Source organism: Scyliorhinus canicula, chromosome 9 (assembly GCF_902713615.1).
Source record: "Scyliorhinus canicula chromosome 9, sScyCan1.1, whole genome shotgun sequence".
NCBI classification, from domain to species: Eukaryota; Metazoa; Chordata; class Chondrichthyes; order Carcharhiniformes; family Scyliorhinidae; genus Scyliorhinus; species Scyliorhinus canicula.
In genome coordinates, this window is record NC_052154.1 from 38894960 (window position 1) to 38919020 (window position 24061).

At 44.9% G+C, this 24061-nt stretch overlaps 1 protein-coding gene across 5 annotated transcripts; it reads right to left on the reverse strand.

Annotated features, from left to right (window-relative positions):
* Positions 1 to 905: 905 nt before the first annotated feature.
* Positions 906 to 23820, reverse strand: LOC119971253 (MARVEL domain-containing protein 3-like). Of its 5 annotated transcripts, none has more exons than XM_038806545.1 (4): positions 23585 to 23820; positions 18666 to 19289; positions 17935 to 18065; positions 906 to 1639 (listed from the first exon to the last, which is right to left on the reverse strand). In XM_038806545.1, exons 2-4 carry the CDS (start codon positions 19115 to 19117, stop codon positions 1050 to 1052), a joined length of 1173 nt encoding a protein of 390 aa, XP_038662473.1. In that variant the 5' UTR covers positions 19118 to 19289; positions 23585 to 23820; the 3' UTR covers positions 906 to 1049. The 5 variants fall into 5 exon arrangements, with proteins under 5 accessions (XP_038662473.1, XP_038662469.1, XP_038662472.1 ...); XM_038806541.1 differs by lacking the exon at positions 906 to 1639 and adding an exon at positions 6701 to 8837 and having other exon boundaries at positions 23585 to 23811; XM_038806544.1 differs by lacking the exons at positions 906 to 1639; positions 23585 to 23820 and adding exons at positions 6701 to 8837; positions 23446 to 23466.
* Between the last annotated feature and the right edge of the window lie 241 nt (positions 23821 to 24061).

A 24061-nucleotide genomic window follows, 5' to 3' on the forward strand; every position in this document is an offset into this window, starting at 1 on the left:
TTCTTCAGTTGCACAGGACTTTGATGAAAGCACCATGTCCAGTTTTGGTCTCCATATTTAAGGAAGGATAAACTTGCATTGGAGGCAATACAGCAAAGGTTCGCTAGAATGGTTCCTGGGATCAGAGGGTTGTCCTATGATCAAAAGCTCAGTACATTGGGACTATAATGAAAGGTGATCTCCTTGAAAGATAGAAAATTCTGAAGGGGTTAGACACAGTAGATTCTGAGAACTTGTTTCTCATGGCTGAGGAATCTAGAATACGGGGACACAGTCTCAAGATAAGAGGCCGATCATTAAGGACTGATGTAAGACGTGGAGAAATTTCTTCAGTCAGAAGGGTGTGCATCTTTGGATCACAGATGCTCCATTGGTGAGTATATTCAAGGAAGTGATTGATAGATTTTTGGTCTCTGGAGAATTAAGGGATATGGAAAAGTGGAGTTGAGGCTGAAGATCGGCCGTGATTGTAATGAATGGTGGAGCTGGCTCGAAGGGCCATATGGTGGTCTACTCCTAGTTTATATGTTGTTATGTAGGCTAAACTCTGATCATTTCTGCTGCAGTAAACGTGCTTGGTTGATTTTCCTTGTTTCAATCTGTATTGCTCTTAACTTTAGTTTAGTTTTAAGGATGTTAAAGGAACGTCCTTGTGTTTGTACGATACTGAAGATGCCAACTTACCAATGTTTACATACTTAAAATTTCCCATCACCCCAAAATGTTTAGAATTTCTATTAAGGAAATATTTATATTTCTCTTAAAGTCACCCTTTGTTGTCATTTTTCATTTCCATCATTAACACCCATCCCATCTCCCCCCCCCCCCCCCAAGAATATTCCAAGAATAAAAGTGGTTTCTTGATCCCTCCGAAGTAACACTGAAGTTACAAGTAGTGCCTCCTGCTTTCTCGGCTGGCAATTCAGCAATAACTTAAGATCAAATATGGGCTCTTTCTGCTCTGCACAACTCAGAACCACAGCATGCAGTGCCTTTATCGACTAAACTTTCTCTGAAGCTGCTTTTACATTTGTGCAAAGAAAAGGCCCTTAATTATTTCTGTTTTGCTGCCCCAGCTTTCGATAAAATTGTACTGTCAATACTGCACTGGCACAATACAATATGGCAAGGAGTATCCCAAAGCAGGCGGCTGCTCCATCAGACCCAGATAAATCACAATTCATCCAGTTGAGACCATACCTTGCATAAAGAAGTTCCCTTTCCTTACAAACATCTGTGCTATTAACCTGGAGGACAAAGTACAAGTAAAGACTAACTGCTGCTGCATAACCCAAGGATGCTAATACATTGAATATGACTTCAAATATCAGCCACTTCACAGACATTTTATGTAAATGTTGAGCATTCTTAATCATAATACCCAGAGTGATGGCAAACATAGCGATTGTCATTCCAAGGCCAGTGTAGAGTTCCGGTGCCCGCATTATAATAAACTCCCGATCAAGCTTCTGTACTTGCTTCAGTTGCTCCCCTTCTAGTGGAGAATAGTTGCTGTTGATACTGAAGAAACTTGTTGCCAGTCCACCATTACTGCTGTATCCAGAGAGAATAATGTATGATGCCACTACACACACCAACACCAGCAAATTTAACATGGCCTCCAGCATCTGAACTATACCTGACAAGAAAGGAATAATTGGTAAGTGATCAGTTTGAGTACATTATAGTTAATTTTCTTTCAATTCCTACTTTCTTATAATCTTCTTCCTTTTTTGTAACCCATTATTGAATGAAAGGACAGGCCAGCAACAGCAAGGTGCTGAAAGCCACCACGAGGTGAGGTCAGCCGCCAGCGGGAGCAGCAGGCAAGGCTAGCAGGCGACTCGACCCAGGGCTGTGGGTAAGTCAGCAACGATGATGTGCAACACCCCAAATCAAGCCTTAGACATGAGGAGACGTTGAGTGAGGCAGGAGGCTGCCATTGAAGACCCCAGGTGAGGGAGGTGAGTGAAATTGTGAGAATGGGAGTGTGTGTTCTATAGGGCGAGGGTGAACGGGGTCAGGAGAGATGTAAGGGGGGGTGGGGGGGGGGGCACAAACTGTAAATCCGTCTCTGCATGCAGCACTAGTTACTTTAATTAGATTGGTCTGCCCATGTCTCAGCTGGTTTAGACAGTCCTGTTAATTAGATTGGTCTGCCCATGTGAAATGAAACGAAAATGAAAGTCGCTTATTGTCACGAGTAGGCTTCAATGAAGTTACAGTGAAAAGCCCCTAGTCGCCACATTCCGGCGCCTGTCCGGGGAGGCTGGTACGGGTTTAGATAGTTCAGCTGGTTTAGATAGTCCTGTTAAAGGTGATTGAAGAATATACGTGAGCAGAACTAAATAGGCAGAAAAGCATATTTTATCCAGTCATAAATGAATATTGATTAGTTTAAAAACTGATTTGAGAAAAAAAAGCATATGTCTCTTGGGCAGCCAGATGGTGTCTCTTTTAAAATGGCTACGTTCCTTAATGTCTTCCATTTATCATCTACTACAAATTTGACTCATCTCACCGTCAGCCCATACCAGTGAAATCAAACAGAGCAGATAGACCTTTTTGGGTACCAAATGTCCTTTGAAACTTTGAATGTTTGTTAACGACTAAAAACAGTTTTTCCTAAAAGTGTGACCTGCCACAGGGTAAACTTAATGAATGTTGATTTTATCGAACTTCAGAAATAGTTGAGCAAGACCCGAAATGTTAACTTTAAAACTCCAGGAAAACACTCCAGTTGTATTTCACATCGAGAACATGTAGGGTGGAGGCTGTTGTATTCCAGTATATTTGATTATGTATCTACATTAAACATATTTATTCAATTCATTTTAACACACCAAGGAAGAGTGACTTCAGATATCTTGGTTATGAGGCCCCATGTGATTCTCACTGCCTTTATATAATTTGCTCAAGCAATTTGTACCAATCCTTTCACTGTATTTGAGAGCTATTACATTACATGAACCATGACAATTCAAGATTTTTCCATTTTCTATAAATAAAGAATGCCTGTAAACATTTTACTAGTATTTAATATAGGTCACTTTGATTTTTCAGAAAATAAATTTAGAGTTTCCAATTCATTTTTTCCAATTAAGGAGCAATTTAGCATGGCCAATTCACCTAGCCTGCACATCTTTGAGTTGTGGTGGCGAAACCCACGCAAACACGGGGAGAATGTGCAAACTCCACACGGACAGTGACCCAGAGCTGGGATCGGACTTGGGACCTCAGCACCGTGAGACAGCAGGGCTAACCCACGGCGCCACCGTGCTGCCCTTTCAGAAAATAAGAAAATGTGGCTCTTTTGGTCTTTTTTATTAAACAAAATAGTATTGGATGTGCACTGGATATGTTTGTGCTTCAGATCACTCTAGAGAAAGGATGGCATTAAACCCGTATATCCCACTGATCCATGGAAAGTTGTAATCTGCCCAGCAACGTCTCTCTGAATGGCTCCAAACATTTGATTAATTTTCCTACTTGGAAGTCCAAACCAGATATCATTTACTCTCCTTTGTGTGTGAAGGATGTGTTGTCTGACTTTAATCCTGAACTCACCTTTTACCAATTTATATCTTATTTCTCCTTATCCTGCAGTTGTGGTTTAACTCAAAACAATGCCAAGGATTAGTACTTTCTGTTCCACCCAGTCTCATTATACATCTGGGAGGTCCCCACCGAAACATTGGAGTTACTAAAAGGTTTTCTCCCACAGTCCCGAAAGAAGTGCTGTTGGGTGAATTGGACATTCTGAATTCTCCTCCGTGAACCCGAACAGGGAGTGTGGCCACCAGGGAATTTTCACAGTAATTTCATTGCAGTGATGATGTAAGCCAACTTGTGACATGAATAAAGATACATGAGTAGCGCTCCTTTATCTCAGTGGGGCGCAAGATTGAAATCAGGCATGTTCACTAACCATGACTCCATGAATAGGATACATTTAATACAGGCTTAATATTTCATAACGAGTTATAGAAAATTTATAGAAAATGCTTAATTATTCAGATATTAATAGAACTATCAACTTCAAATGGTAAAAACAAAATAAATGTTTGTGCTTTGATTGGATGACACGGCTCCCACAGTCTGTGTTGTGTCCAATCAGCACGCACCTAACTTCAAGTGCCCTTGATTTATGTGCATATAATTTTAGTCATACCGGTGGAGAAAACGTGATGCGGACGTAAACCAGCAGAATGTGGCAACCCTGCACTTGGGCAACAAATCGTCTTGTGGGCTGCACTCCAAACTCTGATGGGCTGCATGTAGCCCTGTAGCTGCAGGTTGGCGAGCACCGATCTATCACATGATTGACTGATGTCGCTGTTACCTCAGCCTACTTCATTCACTACCATAACTATTCCATTAACCAATTATACTACAAGGACTGTACCCACTTTAACTAAAATATTCAGTAAATACAATCAGTATTTAGAATCCAAAGCTATTTAGTTTTTCATGTTCAGCTCCAAAGGGATGTTGCCGAGAAATGGGAAACCGGATTAAACTGCAAACTGGGGAAGTGCTTGCTGATTCTAAACTGATCCCAGGACTCGGGTTAACCAGCAGCGAGCAAATTTCATTTCAAGTCTCCCCTATCTCAGGAGAGGCCGATCCATACAAAATGCCTGCATTCCGATTGTCTCCAATGATTGCTCTGAAGAAGCATGCATGCCACTACAATGGTACAACTAAAGATACTTGGTCTCAGATGATTCACCCATATCTGCACTCATCCAAGCTCCTGTTTACCATGAAGATCAGAGGAAGTGGGATATCATTTGGCCTCACTTTACATCCACCTCTATAGATCCTGGAGATTAAACCATGGGCCCAATTTACTGGCCTCACCACACCCGAATTGGTGCCACGAGGCTGTTGAATCTCACGAGAGGCCTCTCACGAGATTCGCGACACTTCAGACGCCTTGTGAGATTCATCCGAACCTCCGAGATGTCGCCATCTAGATCTCGCCCTTGCGGGGGGGGGGGATCCAGATCAGCACATTTAATTGAGCCGTACAGCTCATTTAAATATGTCTGCGCCGGATTCTCCTGGTGCTCGGGAACTAAATGCCCAGCAGCGAGGCCTGGACCAAGCCCTGTTTAGTACTGGTCCACATAAACATGGAACTGGGGGGTTTCCCAGGCCATTGGAGACCCCTGGGTAATCGGGTACAAGGCAGGGTGGCCCCCAGGCTCTATCTCTGACACCTTGGCACTGCACCTGCCAAGGTGGCACTGCCAGGGTGCCTAAGTGGCAGTGTGGCACTGCCAATAGCCAGGGCCTGAGGGGAGGGTCCATGCCATGAAAGGAGGATATGAAAGGGGGGTATGAAGGGTGGGTATGAACAGGCCTCATAAAGGGTGGGGGTCCTGAAAGGAGGGTGGGGTGGCCTGAAAAGGAGTGTGGAGCACTGAGCGACCCCCAAAGCGGGTGTCCTCATCTGTATGTGGGAGGTGTGGGGGACCCTCAGTTTCTCTTAGAGATTGGGACACCCTTTCAAAATGGCAGCCCGACCTCTAAGTAACCGATCTGGCTGGCGAGTTCTAGAGCGCATTGATGCCGCTATCGAGGTGACATAATTGCGATTTGGCGTCAAATCGACACCCGCCGCAATTTGGCATCAGAACCGATTCTCCGCCCAATCACCTTTCGTGATTTGGATGTCAACCGGCGAAGAATCCCGTCCATTAGATTTGCAGCCTCTGCACAGGTTTGTAATACATCAGAAAAAGTATACACACGATAACACATCCAGGCTGGATAAAACCAGGATTTCAGAATAATGAAATGTAGCAACAAGCAGGGGCTGGAGGCACAGGCGAGTCTACATCACTCTTCAGTAGGCCTAGGATTATGGAGATTTTTTTCAATAGAATGTACTCCTTCCCTTTTAAACAATATTGCAAAAGATCCTGCAGTGTTTGAATGTGCAAATTGGGCTGTGTTCATGCTGTGCCTGAATGATTCCCATGGTGTTATTGCAATAAATTCAGACTTGTTTGCCCTTTTAAGGTGGCTAGCAAATAAGACAATATTACAAGCGTCCACATCAGTAAAGCATCAAACAGCAACCCATCCTATGTTGGTTACAGGCCTTTAATATACAGCAGAATTGAATAGAAAGATTTTTTAAAAATTCATTTATGGGCTATGGGCGTTGCTGGTTAGGCCATTTATTGCCCATCCCTAGTTGCCCTTCAGAAGGTGGTGGTGAGTTGTCTTCTTGAATCGCTGCAGTCCACGAGGTGTAGGTACACCCACTGAGCCATTAGTGAGGGAGTTCTAAGATTTTGCCCCAGTGACAGTGAAGGAGCAGCGATATATTTCCAAGTCAGGATGGTGAGTTACTTGGAGGGGAACCCCCAGGTGGTGGGGTTCCCAGGTACCTGCTGCTCTTGTCCTTCTAGATGGTAATGGCTGTGAGTTTGGAAGGTGCTGTCTAAGGATGCTTGGCGAGTTACTGCAGTGCATCTTGTAATCTTGTAGATGATACACACGGCTGCCAAGGTGGTGGAAGGTTTGAATGTTTGTGGAGATCTCGTTATGAGGACACCGTTGATGTAAAATGCGAGCGTCTCCCAAAAACCAGAAGGGTAACTTGGAACACCCGTTCTTAGTGTATATTTTAATTTGGTATACAGCTAGAAAAGATATGCAAACCAGGGAGGAATAGTCTAGTCAGTTTGTGATCAATTAATGAAAATATTTATTAAGAAAAACACACAAGAAAGACTGATACACAACAACAGTATACTTAACTCAATGATGGCTATACATACATAGTATTACATGAAGTTAACCTCTTGTTCCCAACTACCTAAGTTTCCTGAACTCTTAGCGATGGCCCTTGTTCCAAACAATATCCAATATTATACAGCTATGCGCTAAATCCAGCCGGCAAGTACCATGCACAGGTTATTTGTCCATGTTTGGGAAAACAGTCTTCAGTTTCAGCAAAGGCGTAATCATCTCAGTTCGAGTTCTGGATTTTAACCAGCTACCCTTCTTGCAACAACATGTGTTCAGGGGAGATTGTTTTTTGCTGCTGGGTTTGCCGTGATGGTAGCTGTTGCTACTGTGTCCTTTTCTCCATTGTACTATAGATCTTTCCCTTTGATGTACCCACTCTGTGGGCTAGCTTTTAGCACACAAGTGCCAATTCCCTTACCTCTCCGCTTTGAAGGAACCGCTTCTACCACATTGTATTCCCCTCGTCACAAAGGTAAACACCTGCTTTTCCCATTGGCATGCTAATTTGCATATCAAAGTCCCCTTCAGATGGCTGCCCTTACCAATTTCATTTTTTATTTTATCCCAATTTCATTTTTTAAACCTTAATTTTCTCCGATTCGTAACAACCTGAAAATGTGTTGATCCTTTGGATCTGACACCAGTCACTTCCTCCAACCGGAAAAGAATAAACAATTAGAGGGCAAGTTATCCTGAGCCACTCACCACCAGTTTTCTGGTATGCAAAGGGATACCAGCTGCCTGTGGTTTAGTGTTTGCACTGATACCAAAGACATTTTGCATGGAATGTGAACATCTGAAATTTAAGAAAGCTGTCAATTTTAAAAATGAGATTTCAGAATAGTTTATTAGCATATACCTGAAGCTACTACAATTGTGCTTTGCTTTTGACACCGCTATTAGTTCCATGCAATTTGGTTCTTTTCTGCTATCGTCTCTAGTAACTTGAACAAAACAAATTTTACATTGTACATCATTTAAATAAGACATTGCTTTTAATATTAGTAATCAACCAAATGGATATAAAAATACTCTTCACAAATAGTAGAAGTGACTGAGTGAAGTGACTTTTATGATGCATCACTAAGGTAAAAGCATCTTGTTACATGTAACAATTTCTAACCATCTATGTTTGAATGCTATAACCGTAAGAATCTCAGTAACATTTATCAAGTTTGCTACTTGTTGAGTAACGCGTTTGACGTTTCTCGACCCTACTGAAAACCTACAAAAGCCAAACCCTAAGAAACAACAGCAAATCGACTACTGCACTAGTCTTTTAAGACGGTTTCTTCTTGCTTTTGTGAAATGATTATCTCAGTTTTATTCACTGTAGCTCACAGCTGTCTGTAGCAAACATGCGAAGTATCATCTATTAGATAGAACAGAATAGAGCAAACAGCTGATTCTTTCTGTCAGAGAATTGTAGATGAATATGGAGACAAATTAAACAATTGTAGTTTCGATATAGACTTCCTCTCTCTTACTTTTTAGTCTTCTAACCTTTCGAAATGCCAGAATTGCTGCAGCTGCATTGAGCGAGTACACTATGATAGCAAGGCAGCCACATAGACCACCAACAATGTCAGCACCATGCAGACTACAATTAAACCCGTCGTACCCCTTACTTTTATACATTCCCTCCCTCTCTTTACACACTTCTGAATTGTAGCTCATAATCAGGTAATGAAAATAAAAATAAACAGCAGGAATATAGGCAAGCCCTATTGCTACATCCAGAACACATTCAATAATCAATAAGAGGGGAAATCGATATGGTATTCGAGCCAGGCCTAAAACCAGCATAAGGCATGCAAAGGACATCAAAGCCCCACTATATGCCATTACAGCAACGACTGTAGGCAACTTTAGCTGGTAAAATGCAACATCCAACCCATTTACTTTTTCAGCCTCTGCTCCTTGAAATCCACTATAGGCTGATCCAAATGTGTAGTAGTAGAGACTTCCCAGGCTGGAGAGATCTGTGTAGCCCCCAGTGCCACTGTAGGAGATTGCCCCACATATCAGAATTAATAGATTCAGAAGCACCTCCACCAACTGACAGAGACCTGCAATAAAACAACCAAAACACAGCCATCTATTAACAACCAATCACCAAGATGTAAGCTCTTAAACTCTTTCATGGGTACAAATAACTTTGGCCAGCTTGACAAAATTACTATCTAAAAGTTTCCAATGCTGAGGGATCGGTTTGTAAATTCACTTATTCTGCTTCAAGACCAAATGTGTATCTTCCACGTAAAGTGCAATAATGGACATGTGGAGCAGAATGAAATAATCGTACCATGTTGAGTGGTTGAATAATCTTCATATGGAGGCAGCTATCTCTTGAATTTCAAATGCTGAGCACACTACTATTTGGGAGAGAAAATGGGCAGGCTTGACCAGCAAATGAGGGCCGTCTCAGTTCTATAAAGCTCTGACAATTCTGGTTCAGCAAGCAATAATTGAAAAACACCGACATTACCAGAGAAATCTGTGAAGTATAACTGCTAGTATGGAGGATTCGGGACTGGTAACTTTAAGGTGCTTTTATCTTTCATCAATAAAAATGATGTTTTTGGTGGCTGCTATAACCGCTCTTGCTGGCCCTCTCCCAGTTTGTTTTATCTCACTTGGCACCAGCCTCTTTGTCCAGGATATCAAGGAAGATCGAGGCCAGTTTTCTGTGCAAGAGCATTTAATAATTCTAATTGGCAGTCTTGGTTTCAATTTGAACATTTACATTTAATACAGCTGAAATCATCATGCATGAAGAGTGTCCAAAAAAGGCATTAGAATAGAATAGAATAAAAAGCATTACAGTTATGGGTAGCACGGTGGCGCAGTGATTAGCACTGCTGCCTCGCAGTATCAAGGACCCGGGTTCGATCCTGACCCCGGGTCACTGTCCGTGTGGTGTTTGCACATTCTCCCCACGTATGCGTAGGTCTCGCCCCCACAACACAAAATGGTAGGTGGATTGGCTATGCTAAATTGCCCCTCAATTGGGAAAAAAAAGGTTCTCGAAATTAAAACAAAACACATTTAAGGTTTTCCTCCACAGTACAACAGTAAAATGTTAGATCTTTAAAAGATAAAAGTAAATATTTACTGGTTATATTCCAGAAATATTAAAAACAAGGTTCGGATTTCCTATGCAATTATGGAGCAAGGATCTAACTTTGGCCCCCTTCTATCTATTTCCCATCTACATATTGCCCCTTGATGAAATCATTTGAAAAGACAGATGCAATTTACACTGACAGACCCAGTTCTGCCTCAACACCATCTCTTTTGACCCCTCCACTATCTCTAAATTATCAGACTTTTTGTTCAACATTCAGTGGTAGAAATATTGGAGCCACTTGATTCTTGCCACAATTTCCTGGCCAATGACTGCGTCTTTCTCCCTGGCAACTATCTGAGGTCAAACTGTTTGAAATCTTGGTTTGTATTCGATCTGGAGATGAGCTTCTGACCACATAGCCACATCACCACTGTAACAGCCTTTTCCACCTCTATAATATCATCCAGCTCTGTCCTGTCTGAGTTAATCTGCAGCTGAAACCCTCAACCTTATTACCTCTATTCCAATGCATTCCTGATCAGTCTCCGGCATTCTACCCTCTGTCCTAACTTGTACCAAATCCCATTTAACCAACACATCTGTGCTGCTGACTTGCATTGGCCCCTGGTTAAACAGCTCTTTGATTTGAAATTTCTCCATGTGTGTTCAAGCTCCGCTGTGGACTCTCCTTACCCTATCTCTGTAATCTCCTCCAGTCCTATCATTCTGCAGGATATCTGTGCTCTTCATTTCTGGTTACTTTAACATCCCTGGTTTTCATTGTTTCACCACTAGTGGCCTTGTCTTCAGCTGCCAAGGCCCCAAGCTCTGGAATTCCCTCCCTAAACCATTCTACCTTTCTTTCCTCCTTTAAGACGCACCTTAAAACCTACTGATTTCGACGTAATTCTTGGTCACCTGACCTGATATTGCACTACATGTCAAACTTTGTTTGATAAATCTCCGATGGAGCACCATAGAATCAATATTACGTCCAGGTTGGGTAGCAGCCCAGATCGTACCGCACACTGGACAGAAAGGCCACACACTAGGTGGTCACATTAAGATGTGCGCAAGAACAGCAACCTTAAAAAGAACCGTGCAGTGCAAAAAATGGGTCCCAAACAGCGAAATTAGTGGGAACATTGCCTGTGATGCTTTATTACATTAAAAGCAATATAACTAGGTGTTATATAAATACAAGTTGTTGTTGTTGGTGCTGACAGATATCAGAATTATTTGAAATCAAAGTTACAACATGAGTTACGGATAAATACTGAACATTAACAAACTCTCTGGGCCAGATGGCATACATCCTAACCCTAGAGCTAAGGCACTAATCTTTTGGTTATTGGAATGTGATACGCAGTGGAACCCCATTCCATGGGCGGGATTCTCCGACCCCGCGCTGGGTTGTAGAATCGCCGGCGGGCCGCGCGAATCGCACCATGCCGCCCCGACACCGGCACGCGATTTAATTGCCGCCATTGACGCCGGCGTGGTGCTGGTCGAGTGGCCGCTCTACGCGGCCGGCCCACCGATTCTCTGGCCTGGATGGGCCGAGTGGCCATAAGAAAAGAGCCGAGCCCTGCCGGCGGTGTTCTAACCTGCTCTGGGCCGGTGGGACCTCGGCGTGTAAGGTTTGGGTGGCAGCCTTTGGGGCGGGGGGGGGAGGGCCTCCGATGTGGCCTGGCCCGCGATCGGGGCCCACCGATCGTCGGGCCGGCCTCTGTGGCTGGGGGCCTTCTTTCCTACGCACCGGCCCCTGTAGTCCTGCGCCATGTTGCATCGGGACCTGCGCGTTGAAGGAGGCCACTGCGCATGCGCACGTTGGCGCCGGTGCCACTGTGCATGTCCTCGTTGGCACCGGCGCAACTGCACATGCGCAGATCCTGGGACACACTGTTTTGCACCGGGATCTGCAGCTAGAGCGGCGCGTACCGCTCCAGCGCCGTGCTGGCCCCCTGGAGGGGCCAGAATTAGTCGTGGGAGCTAAAACGCAACGGCATTTACGATGGCGTGGACAATCTGCCGCGGGATTGGAGAATCCCGCCCCATGTTTCAGTGTGTCCAAACATGGCTACTGCAAAATCCACGCAGCATAATATCTTTGCTCCACTTCAAAAAGGATATGTGTACATTCAAAAAGGTACCAAGAAGAGTAACAAGGATTATATCAATTGTAAAGGGACACTTTTATAAGTTATGACGAAAGGTTTTAGAAACTTTAACTTCTAGCTTTTTTGGGGGGCACAGAGAAATTTTCAATAGTATATCCGATTAATCTGTTACTTTAAAGTTGTCAGACTAATAGAAGATGGTGATATAAATTTAGGTCACATTAGTTAAAAATTGCAATTCAGTACTCATGGTGTTCATCAAAATTCTCTAGTTCTGATAACAGCATAAAGAAAACAGAACAAAACTAAATCAGTGCAGTTTCCATCATCTGTGCATTAGTATATTCTCTCATACATCTTTTAGTTATCCATTTCATTTATCATACACACGTTCTAATTAAGCACACAAGCTTCCATTTAACATAGAAAAATGCTCCTGATGGAAGAAAACAATTTGAGACACTGGACCAAAGATGATCAAAACATTAGTCAAAAAGGGTTGGGTGCTGTCAGAGTTGTGAGAGTGGGACAGGTGTAGGGCTGTGCTGTCAGAGCTGTGAGAGTGGGACAGGTGTAGGGGTGGGGCTGTCAGAGCTGTGAGAGTGGGACAGGTGTAGGGGTGGGTGCTGTCAGAGCTGTGAGAGTGGGACAGGTGTAGTGCTGTGCTGTCAGAGCTGTGAGAGTGGGACAGGTGTAGGGCTGTGCTGTGAGAGTGGGACAGGTGTAGGGCTGTGCTGTCAGAGCTGTGAGAGTGGGACAGGTGTAGGGCTGTGCTGTCAGAGCTGTGAGAGTGGGACAGGTGTAGGGCTGTGCTGTCAGAGCTGTGAGAGTGGGACAGGTGTAGGGGTGGGTGCTGTCAGAGCTGTGAGAGTGGGACAGGTGTAGGGCTGTGCTGTCAGAGCTGTGAGAGTGGGACAGGTGTAGGGCTGTGCTGTCAGAGCTGTGAGAGTGGGACAGGTGTAGGGCTGTGCTGTCAGAGCTGTGAGAGTGGGACAGGTGTAGGGGTGGGTGCTGTCAGAGCTGTGAGAGTGGGACAGGTGTAGGGCTGTGCTGTCAGAGTCCTGAGAGTGGGACAGGTGTAGGGCTGTGCTGTCAGAGTTGTGAGAGTGGGACAGGTGTAGGGGTGGGGCTGCCGGAGCTGTGAGAGTGGAACAGGTGTAGGGGTGGGTGCTGTCAGAGCTGTGAGAGTGGGACAGGTGTAGGGGTGGGTGCTGTCAGAGCTGTGAGAGTGGGACAGGTGTAGGGCTGTGCTGTCAGAGCTGTGAGAGTGGGACAGGTGTAGGGCTGTGCTGTCAGAGTTGTGAGAGTGGGACAGGTGTAGGGCTGTGCTGTCAGAGCTGTGAGAGTGGGACAGGTGTAGGGGTGGGTGCTGTCAGAGCTGTGAGAGTGGGACAGGTGTAGGGGTGGGTGCTGTCAGAGCTGTGAGAGTGGGACAGGTGTAGGGCTGTGCTGTCAGAGTTGTGAGAGTGGGACAGGTGTAGGGCTGTGCTGTCAGAGCTGTGAGAGTGGGACAGGTGTAGGGCTGTGCTGTCAGAGCTGTGAGAGTGGGACAGGTGTAGGGGTGGGTGCTGTCAGAGCTGTGAGAGTGGGACAGGTGTAGGGGTGGGTGCTGTCAGAGCTGTGAGAGTGGGACAGGTGTAGGGCTGTGCTGTCAGAGCTGTGAGAGTGGGACAGGTGTAGGGCTGTGCTGTCAGAGTGGGACAGGTGTAGGGCTGTGCTGTCAGAGTTGTGAGAGTGGGACAGGTGTAGGGCTGTGCTGTCAGAGCTGTGAGAGTGGGACAGGTGTAGGGGTGGGTGCTGTCAGAGCTGTGAGAGTGGGACAGGTGTAGGGGTGGGGGGCTGTCAGAGCTGTGAGAGTGGGACAGGTGTAGGGCTGTGCTGTCAGAGCTGTGAGAGTGGGACAGGTGTAGGGCTGTGCTGTCAGAGCTGTGAGAGTGGGACAGGTGTAGGGCTGTGCTGTCAGAGCTGTGAGAGTGGGACAGGTGTAGGGCTGTGCTGTCAGAGCTGTGAGAGTGGGACAGGTGTAGGGTTGGGTGCTGTCAGAGCTGTGAGAGTGGGACAGGTGTAGGGCTGTGCTGTCAGAGCTGTGAGAGTGGGACAGGTGTAGGGGTGGGTGCTGTCAGAGCTGTCAGAGTGGGACAGGTGTAGGGCTGTGCTGTCAGAGCTGTGAGAGTGGGACAGGTGTAGGGGTGGGTGCTGCCGGAGCTGTGGGAGTGGGACAGGTGTAGGGGTGGGGTGCTGCCGGAGCTCTGAGAGTGGGACAGGTGTAGGGGTGGGGAGCTGCCGGAGCTGTGAGAGTGGGACAGGTGTAGGGTTGGGTGCTGTCAGAGCTGTGAGAGTGGGACAGGTGTAGGGCTGTGCTGTCAGAGCTGTGAGAGTGGGTGTGGGTTCAATGAGTGTTTCAAGCCACCAGAGGGAACATTGAGTGGCAGCACAGTTCCAACATTGGCTTCAAGCAACCTGCAGTTCGGAATAACCTCGCCCAATTAAGGGAAAATCCCATAAAAGCTGGAACAAGTGGTCAGCAGGTTTGTGACTAGCAGCTCACTGTTTCCAGCATTTTAAATTTTGTCAATCCCTTTGCAAAGAAACTGAGTGTTTGAGGTGGAGGCAATGAAAGAAAAAGGTGGGCAACACACTCTCCCAGACCACTGTACCCTTCTCTGCAGTCCAAGTATGTCCACTGTGCATAACACTGCCTCACCATGTCTCATCTTTAGCTGCTTCTGCATAACAGGAAGAAAACAATAGCTAACGTGCTTGTGCTGTAATACAAGAGGATCACATGACTGCTACACACAACCAGTTAAACTGGAAATGCTGCATTCTTTCGTGCCCTGCTGATTTGCTCTGACTCAATGCAGCAACTAAAAGCAGACACTGAGTTTCGCATATCTCGGTGGTTCAAAATCATTGCATTATACATTCCAATTCAATATTTACTGTCATTTGAGCAGGTTCATCTTCAAGCAAAGCACGCCTTTTGTATTTAGAATGCATCTCTCTGTTAATTTGAAACCCAAATAGTGAATAATAAAGAGTGGGCAGCACGGTAGCACAGTGGTTAGCTCAGTTGCTTCACAGCTCCCAGGTTCGATTCCCGGCTTGGGTCACTGTCTGTCCGGAGTCTGCACATTCTCCCCGTGTCTGCATGGGTTTCATCCGGGTGTTCCGGTTTCCTCCCACATTCCAAAGATCTGCAGGTTAGGTGGATTGGCTATGCTAAATTGCTCTGTGTCCAAAAAAGGTTAGGTGGGGTTACGGGGATAGGGTGGAGGTGTGGGGATAGGGTGGAGGTGTGGGGATAGGGTGGAGGTGTGGGGATAGGGTGGAGGTGTGGGGATAGGGTGGCGGTGTGGGGATAGGGTGGAGGTGTGGGGATAGGGTGGAGGTGTGGGGATAGGGTGGAGGTGTGGGGATAGGGTGGAGGTTTGGGCTTAGGTCGGGTGCTCTTTCCAAGGGCCGGTGCAGACTCAATGGGCCGAATGACCGCCTCCTGCACTGTAAATTCTATGATACATGAAAATCATAACACAAATTCTGAAAAGAGAAATTGTGATTCCCTCGTCGTGATTACGCAATAGGAATTTGGAATTTAGAATGCTGCATCTTGTGTTCATGGGAATGCAATGCTCCTGTTGACAGGTTTTGCAAGATTGAGTGTCTGCCTGCCTCCTAATTTTTTCCCCAGTATTGTTTAACAGCATCAATTAAGATCTATGACCTATTCCATCAATGGTTCCTGTTGAGGTGGTTCAAAAGAAGAACAGACAAATTGAAGTAGAAAAATAAAATGTCCTCCTTGTATACTTATTAAAGAACAGCAGAGGCGTTTCAGTCAAATGCTTGAGACGAAACATATCTTCCCCTCACTCCCCGTGTCAGCATTTTGCAGGGACGATTCCCTCCGGGATCAACCCCCAACAACTCACCCTCTTCCCAAACAATTGCAGATGGTGTAACACCTGCCCCTTTACCTCCTCCCTGCTCACCATCTCAGGCCCTAAACACTCTTTTCAAGTGAGGCAGGGCTTCACGTGCACCTCCTTCAATCTGGTCTATCGCATTTGCTCCTCCCAATGAGATCTACTTTACATTGAAGAGACTAAACGCAGACTGGGTGACTGCTTTGCAGAGCATCTCCGGCCCGTCTGCAAGCAGAACCCAGACCTTCCTGTCGTTTGGCATGTCAATTGACCGTCTTGCTCACATGTCCACATGTCTATCGTTGGCCTGCTGCAATGTTCCAGGGAAGCTCAGAGCAAACTGGAGGAACAGCATCGCATCTTCCGATTGCACATTACAACCTGCTGGACTTAACACTGAGTTTAACAACTTCAGGCTGTGAACTCTCTACTCCACCTTCACCCCATTTTCATTTCTATCAATTTATTTTCATTCTTCTATTGATCTATTATTCCCTCAACATTGTTCTCCCTCCCCCCCACTCCACTTGGACCAACTGTTACTAGTTGCCCTTTCACTATATGATTCTATGACTTATTGCTCATCCTTGTTCTGCCATTCACACATTCTAATCTCTTTGTGTGCCACTATCAGCATCCTTCTTGGCCTTAATCACCCCATTTACATTCCTTTTGTCTTCTGTCCTCAATATCTTTGTCAATTTCCACCTATCGCTGGCCCCCTTTCCAACCCCATCGCTCCATGCCCCTCCCCTCCCCACTACAGTATACATCTGACCCAATTTCCAGTTCGCTCTAGCTTTAACAATGATTCATCCAGACTGAAAACGTTAGCTCCAGTTTCTCTCCACAGATGCTGTCAGACCTGCTGACATTGTCCAGTACTTCTTTTTAACTGCAGAGCGAATAAACAAAATATTTCAGCTATATCATGAGTGAAAGCAAAGTGTTAAAGGCTGGTCCAACTGGTATAAAAATGTGATGCTGGCCATTGAAAGGTTGAGCTGCACATTCCATACAAGCTGAGGAATGAGGATGGGCAGAAAGAGGAATGAAGCAAAGCAAGACTGCACCTCATAAAACGTTTATTATTTAGTTCAACAACATCATTTTGGTATGCTGTTTCTGTATTCAACTAAACCATTTTTCCACATTACAACAGAACTTCTAAAGTCTTTCTGCACTTTGGGGCACCCCGCAGATATGAAAGATGCTACATAAATGTAATTTTGTTCTGGGAATGGTAGCAGTTCAGCAACTGCTCACCGGAAGCCAATTTACATCTTTAATGGCCAGCTGATGGCCGTTCTCCAGGTCCACTAGCTGCCCTTTGCTGGCAGCAGGGCAGTTCCTTGTGTATGGGAAGGCAGCCAGCTACATGGACAGGGGTCCCAGCGGCCTCCCATTGGGGGGAGGAGAGGGGGGGGGGGGGGGGAAGGGGGTCAGCCCTTTAATTAGTCCAGCAACAGGTAGAGTCAGCTCACCGTCCTTAATTGGACTGTGGACCTGGCCTCTTAGTTATCTACCACCACGGTTACATTAGTCACACACCTGTGTTTGGGACCCACACCATGAGGGAACGTTCCTGTGTGTATGTCAGTCTACAGATCTTCTAATGAAGGATCAAAGACCTGAAATGATAACTGTTTATCTCTCCACACGTTTGGGGGGGGGGGGTTAAAATTAGGGACGCCCTTTTAGGACAAGAGATGCGGAGAATTATTTTTTTCAGAGGTCTGTACAACTTTGAAACTCTCTGCCTCAGAATGAAGTGGAGGGGGGGGGATTTAATATTTTCATGGCAGAGGTATATAGATTGGTGTTGGGAAGGTTATTGGTGATGGATGTAAATATGAAATTTGAAAGGCAAACATTTTATTGAATGGCAGAGCTGGGCTTGAGGGGCTGAGTGGACTATTTTGTGTGTTGCCTGACCTGCAAAGTATTTCCAGCATTTTCTTTTTAGGGGTTTGATTGCCAGCATCTGCAATTTTCCGTTTAGGCACAAAATTTTATTTTTATTAAATTAAATCTGATCATGCCATCTTACCTCGATTTGTACATAGGTAGCGGCAGCTGTAGCAATTTAGGATCCCTCCTGAATCTTCTGGCTCCAAGTATTGCATTTCAGAAGGTTTATCTTCAGATATTACGTACTCTGGCGGTGCAGTTTCAGCATAACTATTTAAAAATGGAAATAAATGTTTTGGTCATATTGTAGCCTAAAAGACTCTCTCTTCCAGATAAATTATGCTGAGGTTTGACCATATTTAGATTTTGAAATGAATTAGTTTAAAAAGTCTAGAATTTAGTTTTGTCCTTACAGTTTAAAACTTTTCCATTTAATTAGCAGAGAGACAAATCTTTTTAAATAGTATACTTTTAGCCTCGCCTTTTTTCAGGACCACCACTCGACTCCCAACAATCAGCTTAACACAAGCTCAGAACAACTCCACCCCAGTGTATTTTTGCTTCCCAGCCACAATATTTGAGGGAAAATACTAATTTAATGCTGTCTCTTACAAGGACCTGTGCCTCAGCCAGATGGATCAGAAAGGACTATGGTTTGATTCTTAGATTTTACTGAGATCAGCTACATTTGGCCACTGCAATGCCGAACAGCTACTCCCACAGGGAATAGCTGTGTGCATGAGTGCCAACTAAAATGAAATTAATTCCACTTGTGAGTTCTACATTATGAAATCCGCACTTTGCTGAATACTAATAGAAGGCACTTTTCATTACTCATTATTTTCTCCATAATTTACATTCCCATCTTACTTGTTATATCTGTGGGAAATGATCTCATCATGTGGTAAAGAAACATCTTTTTCGTTTCTGTAATTCTGCTGATTAGAGGGTGGTGAATTTTCATCAGTGTGAGGGCGATGTTTCCTTTCTCGGTTGTAGTGATGGTCTCGATTCTCCCTTCTATGGTATTCCCTCTCTTTCCTATCTCGGTCCTCTGTTGTGTGGTGCCCATTACTGTGGCCACCTCGAGCACGAGATCTCTTCTCTTCTGATCTTTCCTTCCTCCTGTCTCTGTCTTGATCCTCTTTATAATAATCCCTTTCTCTGTGGTTTCTGCTGTCACCATCCTGCTCCTTGCTAGGATCGGTACGATCATTGTAATGACGGCGATCACGGTGGCGCTTCCTGTCGGGGTGATCTCTCTCACTTCTTGGTAAATTTTTCTCAGCCCTATATTCTGGGTAGCTTGTTGGCTGGGGCATCTTCTTTTAGAAACACAAAATATTCTGCAATTTGTTTTAAAATTTAAGACATGGTCATGCCATTTACCACGCCAAAGTCGAGGATTGTAATCGAAGAGCAACTGATTGTAAGTCACCGATTGCAAGTAACGGCAACAGGAATCCCACTGGAGGTCAGCTTCACGCAAAATATCTGGAAGAATGTTTGAAAGAAAATAAAATTCAAACCTGGTTAGATTCTTAAAGCTAGTTAATAATTATGTCACAATTAACAAGTTCACAAGTTTTAGGTTCTGAACAGTCTCTACTGTATATACGCGTACCTCAGAATATCCTTGTATATTATTTTAAACTGTTAGCCCAACAGTATAGTTGAGAGATTAATATGAGGCTCCAAATATAGTGGGATAAAAACAAATCTGGCATCAGCATCTTCTGGCATCCAGTTAGCTCTCAATGTCTGTACCATCAATAATTGACCATGATATCAGCATTGCCAAGGATTTCAATTGATATGTTCTTGTCAATTTAAAATGATTAAACATACAAAATTGACTTTGTTTGTTAAGTGCCCTGACAACTGTGTAGCCTGGGGACACCACCACGGAAAAACAGAGCAATGTTTCACCTATTTATCTAATAGCTACAAACACAAAGATAGAGAAGCTGTATTGCTCGAGTAGTGACCTGCTACAGATATGCTGGCTTATAAATTGGATCATGCTGTATAGTTTTACATGCAAAATGGGTACTTAATGTTTCTATATGGGGGGCAACATGCACACCCATTCATCACTGAAAGTATGTTGCCCACCTTATTGATAAAACCCTCTGCATAGAGAGGTCGGCAAGCAGGGACTTTAATGCCTGTTTGTGGCCCCTGGAAAATTTGTTCACGATTGACAGCAGCAATTCCTTAAAGCAAATCCAAAACAGCAGTCCTTAAAAGGGAATACTAGCGGCTACCAGCAAAGAGTTTAATATTTTTTGCTTATCTTATTGTGGCAAGTACACACTAGGTGAACAAATGCACCTGCTCCTCTTGGTTTCACATTAAATTCACAAGTTATTGCTGTCAACTTTCAGCTCCATGATTGTTTATTATAGTTAACAACTCTGGTTGGGGCATATTCTAGGAGGTTTCACCAAATACCCTCCTGCCTCCAGCTTCCCTACTCAGTAAAATAGTTAAAATATGACAGATGTAAAAGGCCAAGGAATATTCAAAGAAATTGATAAAATGTTTTGTAAACTGTCCATATGATTTTTCTCTTGTATTGCTCATCGCAGTGTCTGGGAGGTTAAATCATTAACTCAGGGACATTCCAGGGCAATTTTGGAGGGTCAGCAAGCCTATTGCTCCAACATGACTAGTGACTGTAATTAGCCAGTCATGACTAAATGAAGACAAAGGACCAATTTCCCTTGCTTCTTTTGGCTCCAATACCTAGGCCAGGAAAAAGACCTTTCATCCATACAGCATCTTTCATGACGTTACAACAATTGTCTGTACAGTGCTTTGATTAAGTATTTTTGATTTGTCATCACTGCTGTAATATTGGAAGTGTAGCAGTGAATTTTCACACAGCAAGATCCAATAGCAAAGTGATAATGGTAAGAGTTTGGCCTTGAGATGTTGATGGAATCAAAAATATTGGCCAGATCACCAGGGATTTGAAATCACGCCAAGGGATCTTCTGCAACCACCTGAGGGGGCAGGCCGGACGTCTATTTCATATCACAGAATTGTTACAGTGCAAAAGGAGGCCATTTGGCCCTCCTCGTCTGCACTGGCTCTCTAGCAACTTCTCCCCATAATGTTGCACCTTCTTCCTCTTCAGATTGACTTTTGAATGCCTCGATTAAACTGCCTCCACCACACACTCTCTCAGGCAGTGCATTCCAGACATTAACCCATCAGTGTGTGAAAAAGTTTTTTTGCATAACAAAAAGTTATATATTTAAAGTTGTTCCCACTCGTTCTTGATCCTGTCAAACGGGAACGGTTTCTCCCTATCTACTCTGTCAGGGGTCGGTTAGCTCAGTTGGCTGGGCGGCTGGTTCGTGCTGCACAGTGACTCCAACACACTGGTTCAATTCTCGTACCAGCTGAGGTTATTCATTCAAATGGATAAAAGGCATGCTTAACTTTGCCACCCGCCTGAGGTGTGGTAACCCTCGGGTTAAATCACCACCAGTCAGCTCTCTCTCTCAAAGAAAGAACAGCCTATGAGACTGTGGTAGCATTTTTTCTTATCAGCTGTGTCCAGAGCCCTCATGATTTTGAATACCTCTTCCAAATCCCATCTCAGCCTTCAATTCTCCAAGGAGAATAGTCAAAAGTCCCAATTTCTCTGCGTACCTGAAGTTCCTCTTTCCTGGAACCATTGATGTGAATCCTTTCTGAGCTCTCTCCAATGCCTTCGTCCCTTCACCTTCTTCCGAAAGTGAGGCACCCAGAACTGGACACAATACTCCAGCAGAGGCTGAAATAGTGTCTTATACAAGTCCAATATTAATCTTTATTAGTGTCACAGGTAGGCTCACTAAAATTGAAATGAAGTTACTGTGAAAATCCCCTAGTCGCCACACTACCTGTTCGGGTACACAGAGGGTGAATTCAGAATGTCCAATTCACCGAACAAGCACGTCTTTCGGGACTCGTGGGAGGAAACTGGAGCACTCGGAGGAAACCCATGCAGACACGGGGAGAACATGCAGACTCTGCACAGGCAGTGACCCGAACCGGAAATCGAACCGGGTCCCTAGCACTGTGAAGCAACAGTGCTAACCCCTGTGCTACCATGCCGCCGGCTCAACATAACCTCCTTGTGTTCTACTTTATGTCCCTAATAATAAAGCCTATGTTATCTCTCTCAGTCGGTCCTACAACCCGCAATGACTAGTGTACAAATACACCCAAGTCCTGTTCCTGCACAGTTTTGAATTCTGCGCATTGTCGCTTCACATTATGCTAAATTAATCACTTCAGTTTTCCACGTTGAATTTCATCTGAATTTCATCTGTCACCTGTCCATCCTAACCACTCCTCTCTGTTTCCTGTCACTCAGCCAATTCATATCCCCATGTTGCTACTTTCCTCTTTATTCCTTGTGCAGTAAATGTTCTTACACGTCTGTTGTGCAGCAATGTATCAAATGCCTTTTGGAAGTCCATGTCCACCACATCAACATTAACCCTCTCTGTTACCTCTTCAAAAATCTCCAGCAAGTTAGTAAACACTATTTTCTCTGATGAAATCCATGCTGGCTTTCCTTCATTAACCCACATTTGTCCACATGACTATTAATGTTGACTCTAGTTATTGTTTCTAGAGGGTTTCCCACCACCACAGTTAAACTAGGCCTGTAGTTGCTGGGCTATCTTTACACCCTTTTTTGAACAAGGATGTAGTACTTGCAATTCTCCAGTCCTCTGGCACCAACCGAGTCCAAGGAAGATTGAAACTTTATGGAGATTGCTTCTGTAATTTCTACTCTCTCTTCCCTCAGTATCCTTGGATGTATCTCATCCGGTCCTGGTGCCCTATCTGATAAAAAGGCACCTCCAGAAATGCAGCAGCCCCTCCCTTGGTGCTGCACAGGACTGTCGCCTTAGATTATTGTGCTCATGACTCTGGAATGAGACTCAACCCACAATCCTCCAAATCAGAGGCAAGAATGTTACCTGCTGAGCCAAGGGTGACACAGAAGCGTAGTTTGCGTTATGCCTGCTCCAGCAACTAGTGTTTAAATCTGCACATGACATATTCATATTGACAGTGTTACAGGCTGCTCAGAAGATTCGCTTCATGGTTACAGAGGAAATAGGGAGCAGACCGTACCGCCCCTCCAACTTGCTCTATCATCCTGAATCATGGCTCATCTATGGCCTCAACTCCACTTTCCTGCTGCTCTCCATATCCCTCGATTCTTTTAAACACGAAGGGCGTGATTCTCCGGTCCCCTAGACACGTGTTGATCGCCGTTCGCTGGAGACGGGATTCTGTCTTCCCGTCACTTGTCAATGGGATTTTCCATTGAGCCCCCCCCATGCCACCTGAATCAGTGGCGGGGGTCGGCTGCTGGCAGGTAACAAGAATCCCAACGGCCGAAGAATTCCGGCCCAAAGATCTGTCTGTCTTTCTGTTAAACACTAGGGCGGCCTCAACCCTCTGGGGTAAAGAATTGTACGGATTGGTTAACTCTCACAGACTGAAGGTTTGTGCTATTTATAGATCTGACATTCTCCATCAGATTGAGGTGTTAAAAATCCATGCATTTCCAATACTTAAATGAGATTTCATTACATTTTGGAGAAGAGGCTGTTAAATATGTTTTAGTTCATACCAAAAGTATCAATTGTAACGTTAACGAATGTTAAAAGGCTGTTCGTAATCTCCTTCTTACAAGGAACCACCAACGAGAAGGAAGTCGTGATTTTCTATCTGTATTGTACGAAGAAAACGATTTTAAAGAAGTTATTGACCTTTGTGTTTGCAGTTCGCGCCCGGCGCTCTCTCGCGTTGCTGAGCCAGTTCTTCCCAGGCCAATGTTCCGGAGGTCGGGGGGGCGAGGCTGGTGTCAATCTGCTCCGACCACCACCGATGGCTTTCGGCGCAATGCTGGCCGCGGCGCCAAATGGTTGGAAATCTGACACCTCACCACCTGACCGAAACTCGATCCTGGCAACCAAAACTTCCCCCAAACCACAAACAACTGCAATGAGCGCGGTTCCCGCCTCCGGCTGGGCAGACAGCAGAAACTTTCCAACTGAGCCAGCTGCTGTGAGGGGACAACACCTGGAATCACTCCGTCCCGGGCGAACATGGGCGGGGCGGGGGTGGGGGGGGATGTTTATAAAGACTCCACTTCAGAAATGCAGCGTTTACAACCAAAGCCGTAGTTGGGGTACCTGCAACAAAAATAAAACACTCCTTCACCTGCCTGCAACCCCAACCTCGCT

Excerpts from the sequence above, each read along its gene's own strand:
- LOC119971253 (XM_038806541.1), bottom strand. The coding sequence starts at position 19,117 with ATGCCCCAGCCAACAAGCTACCCAGAATATAGGGCTGAGAAAAATTTA. Across the intron at positions 18,066-18,665 it reads ATTTCCCACAGATATAACAA|TTATGCTGAAACTGCACCGC; the intron begins GTAAGATGGGAA and ends ATTTTTAAATAG. Across the intron at positions 8,838-17,934 it reads CTACCTATGTACAAATCGAG|GTCTCTGTCAGTTGGTGGAG; the intron begins GTAAGATGGCAT and ends GTTTTATTGCAG.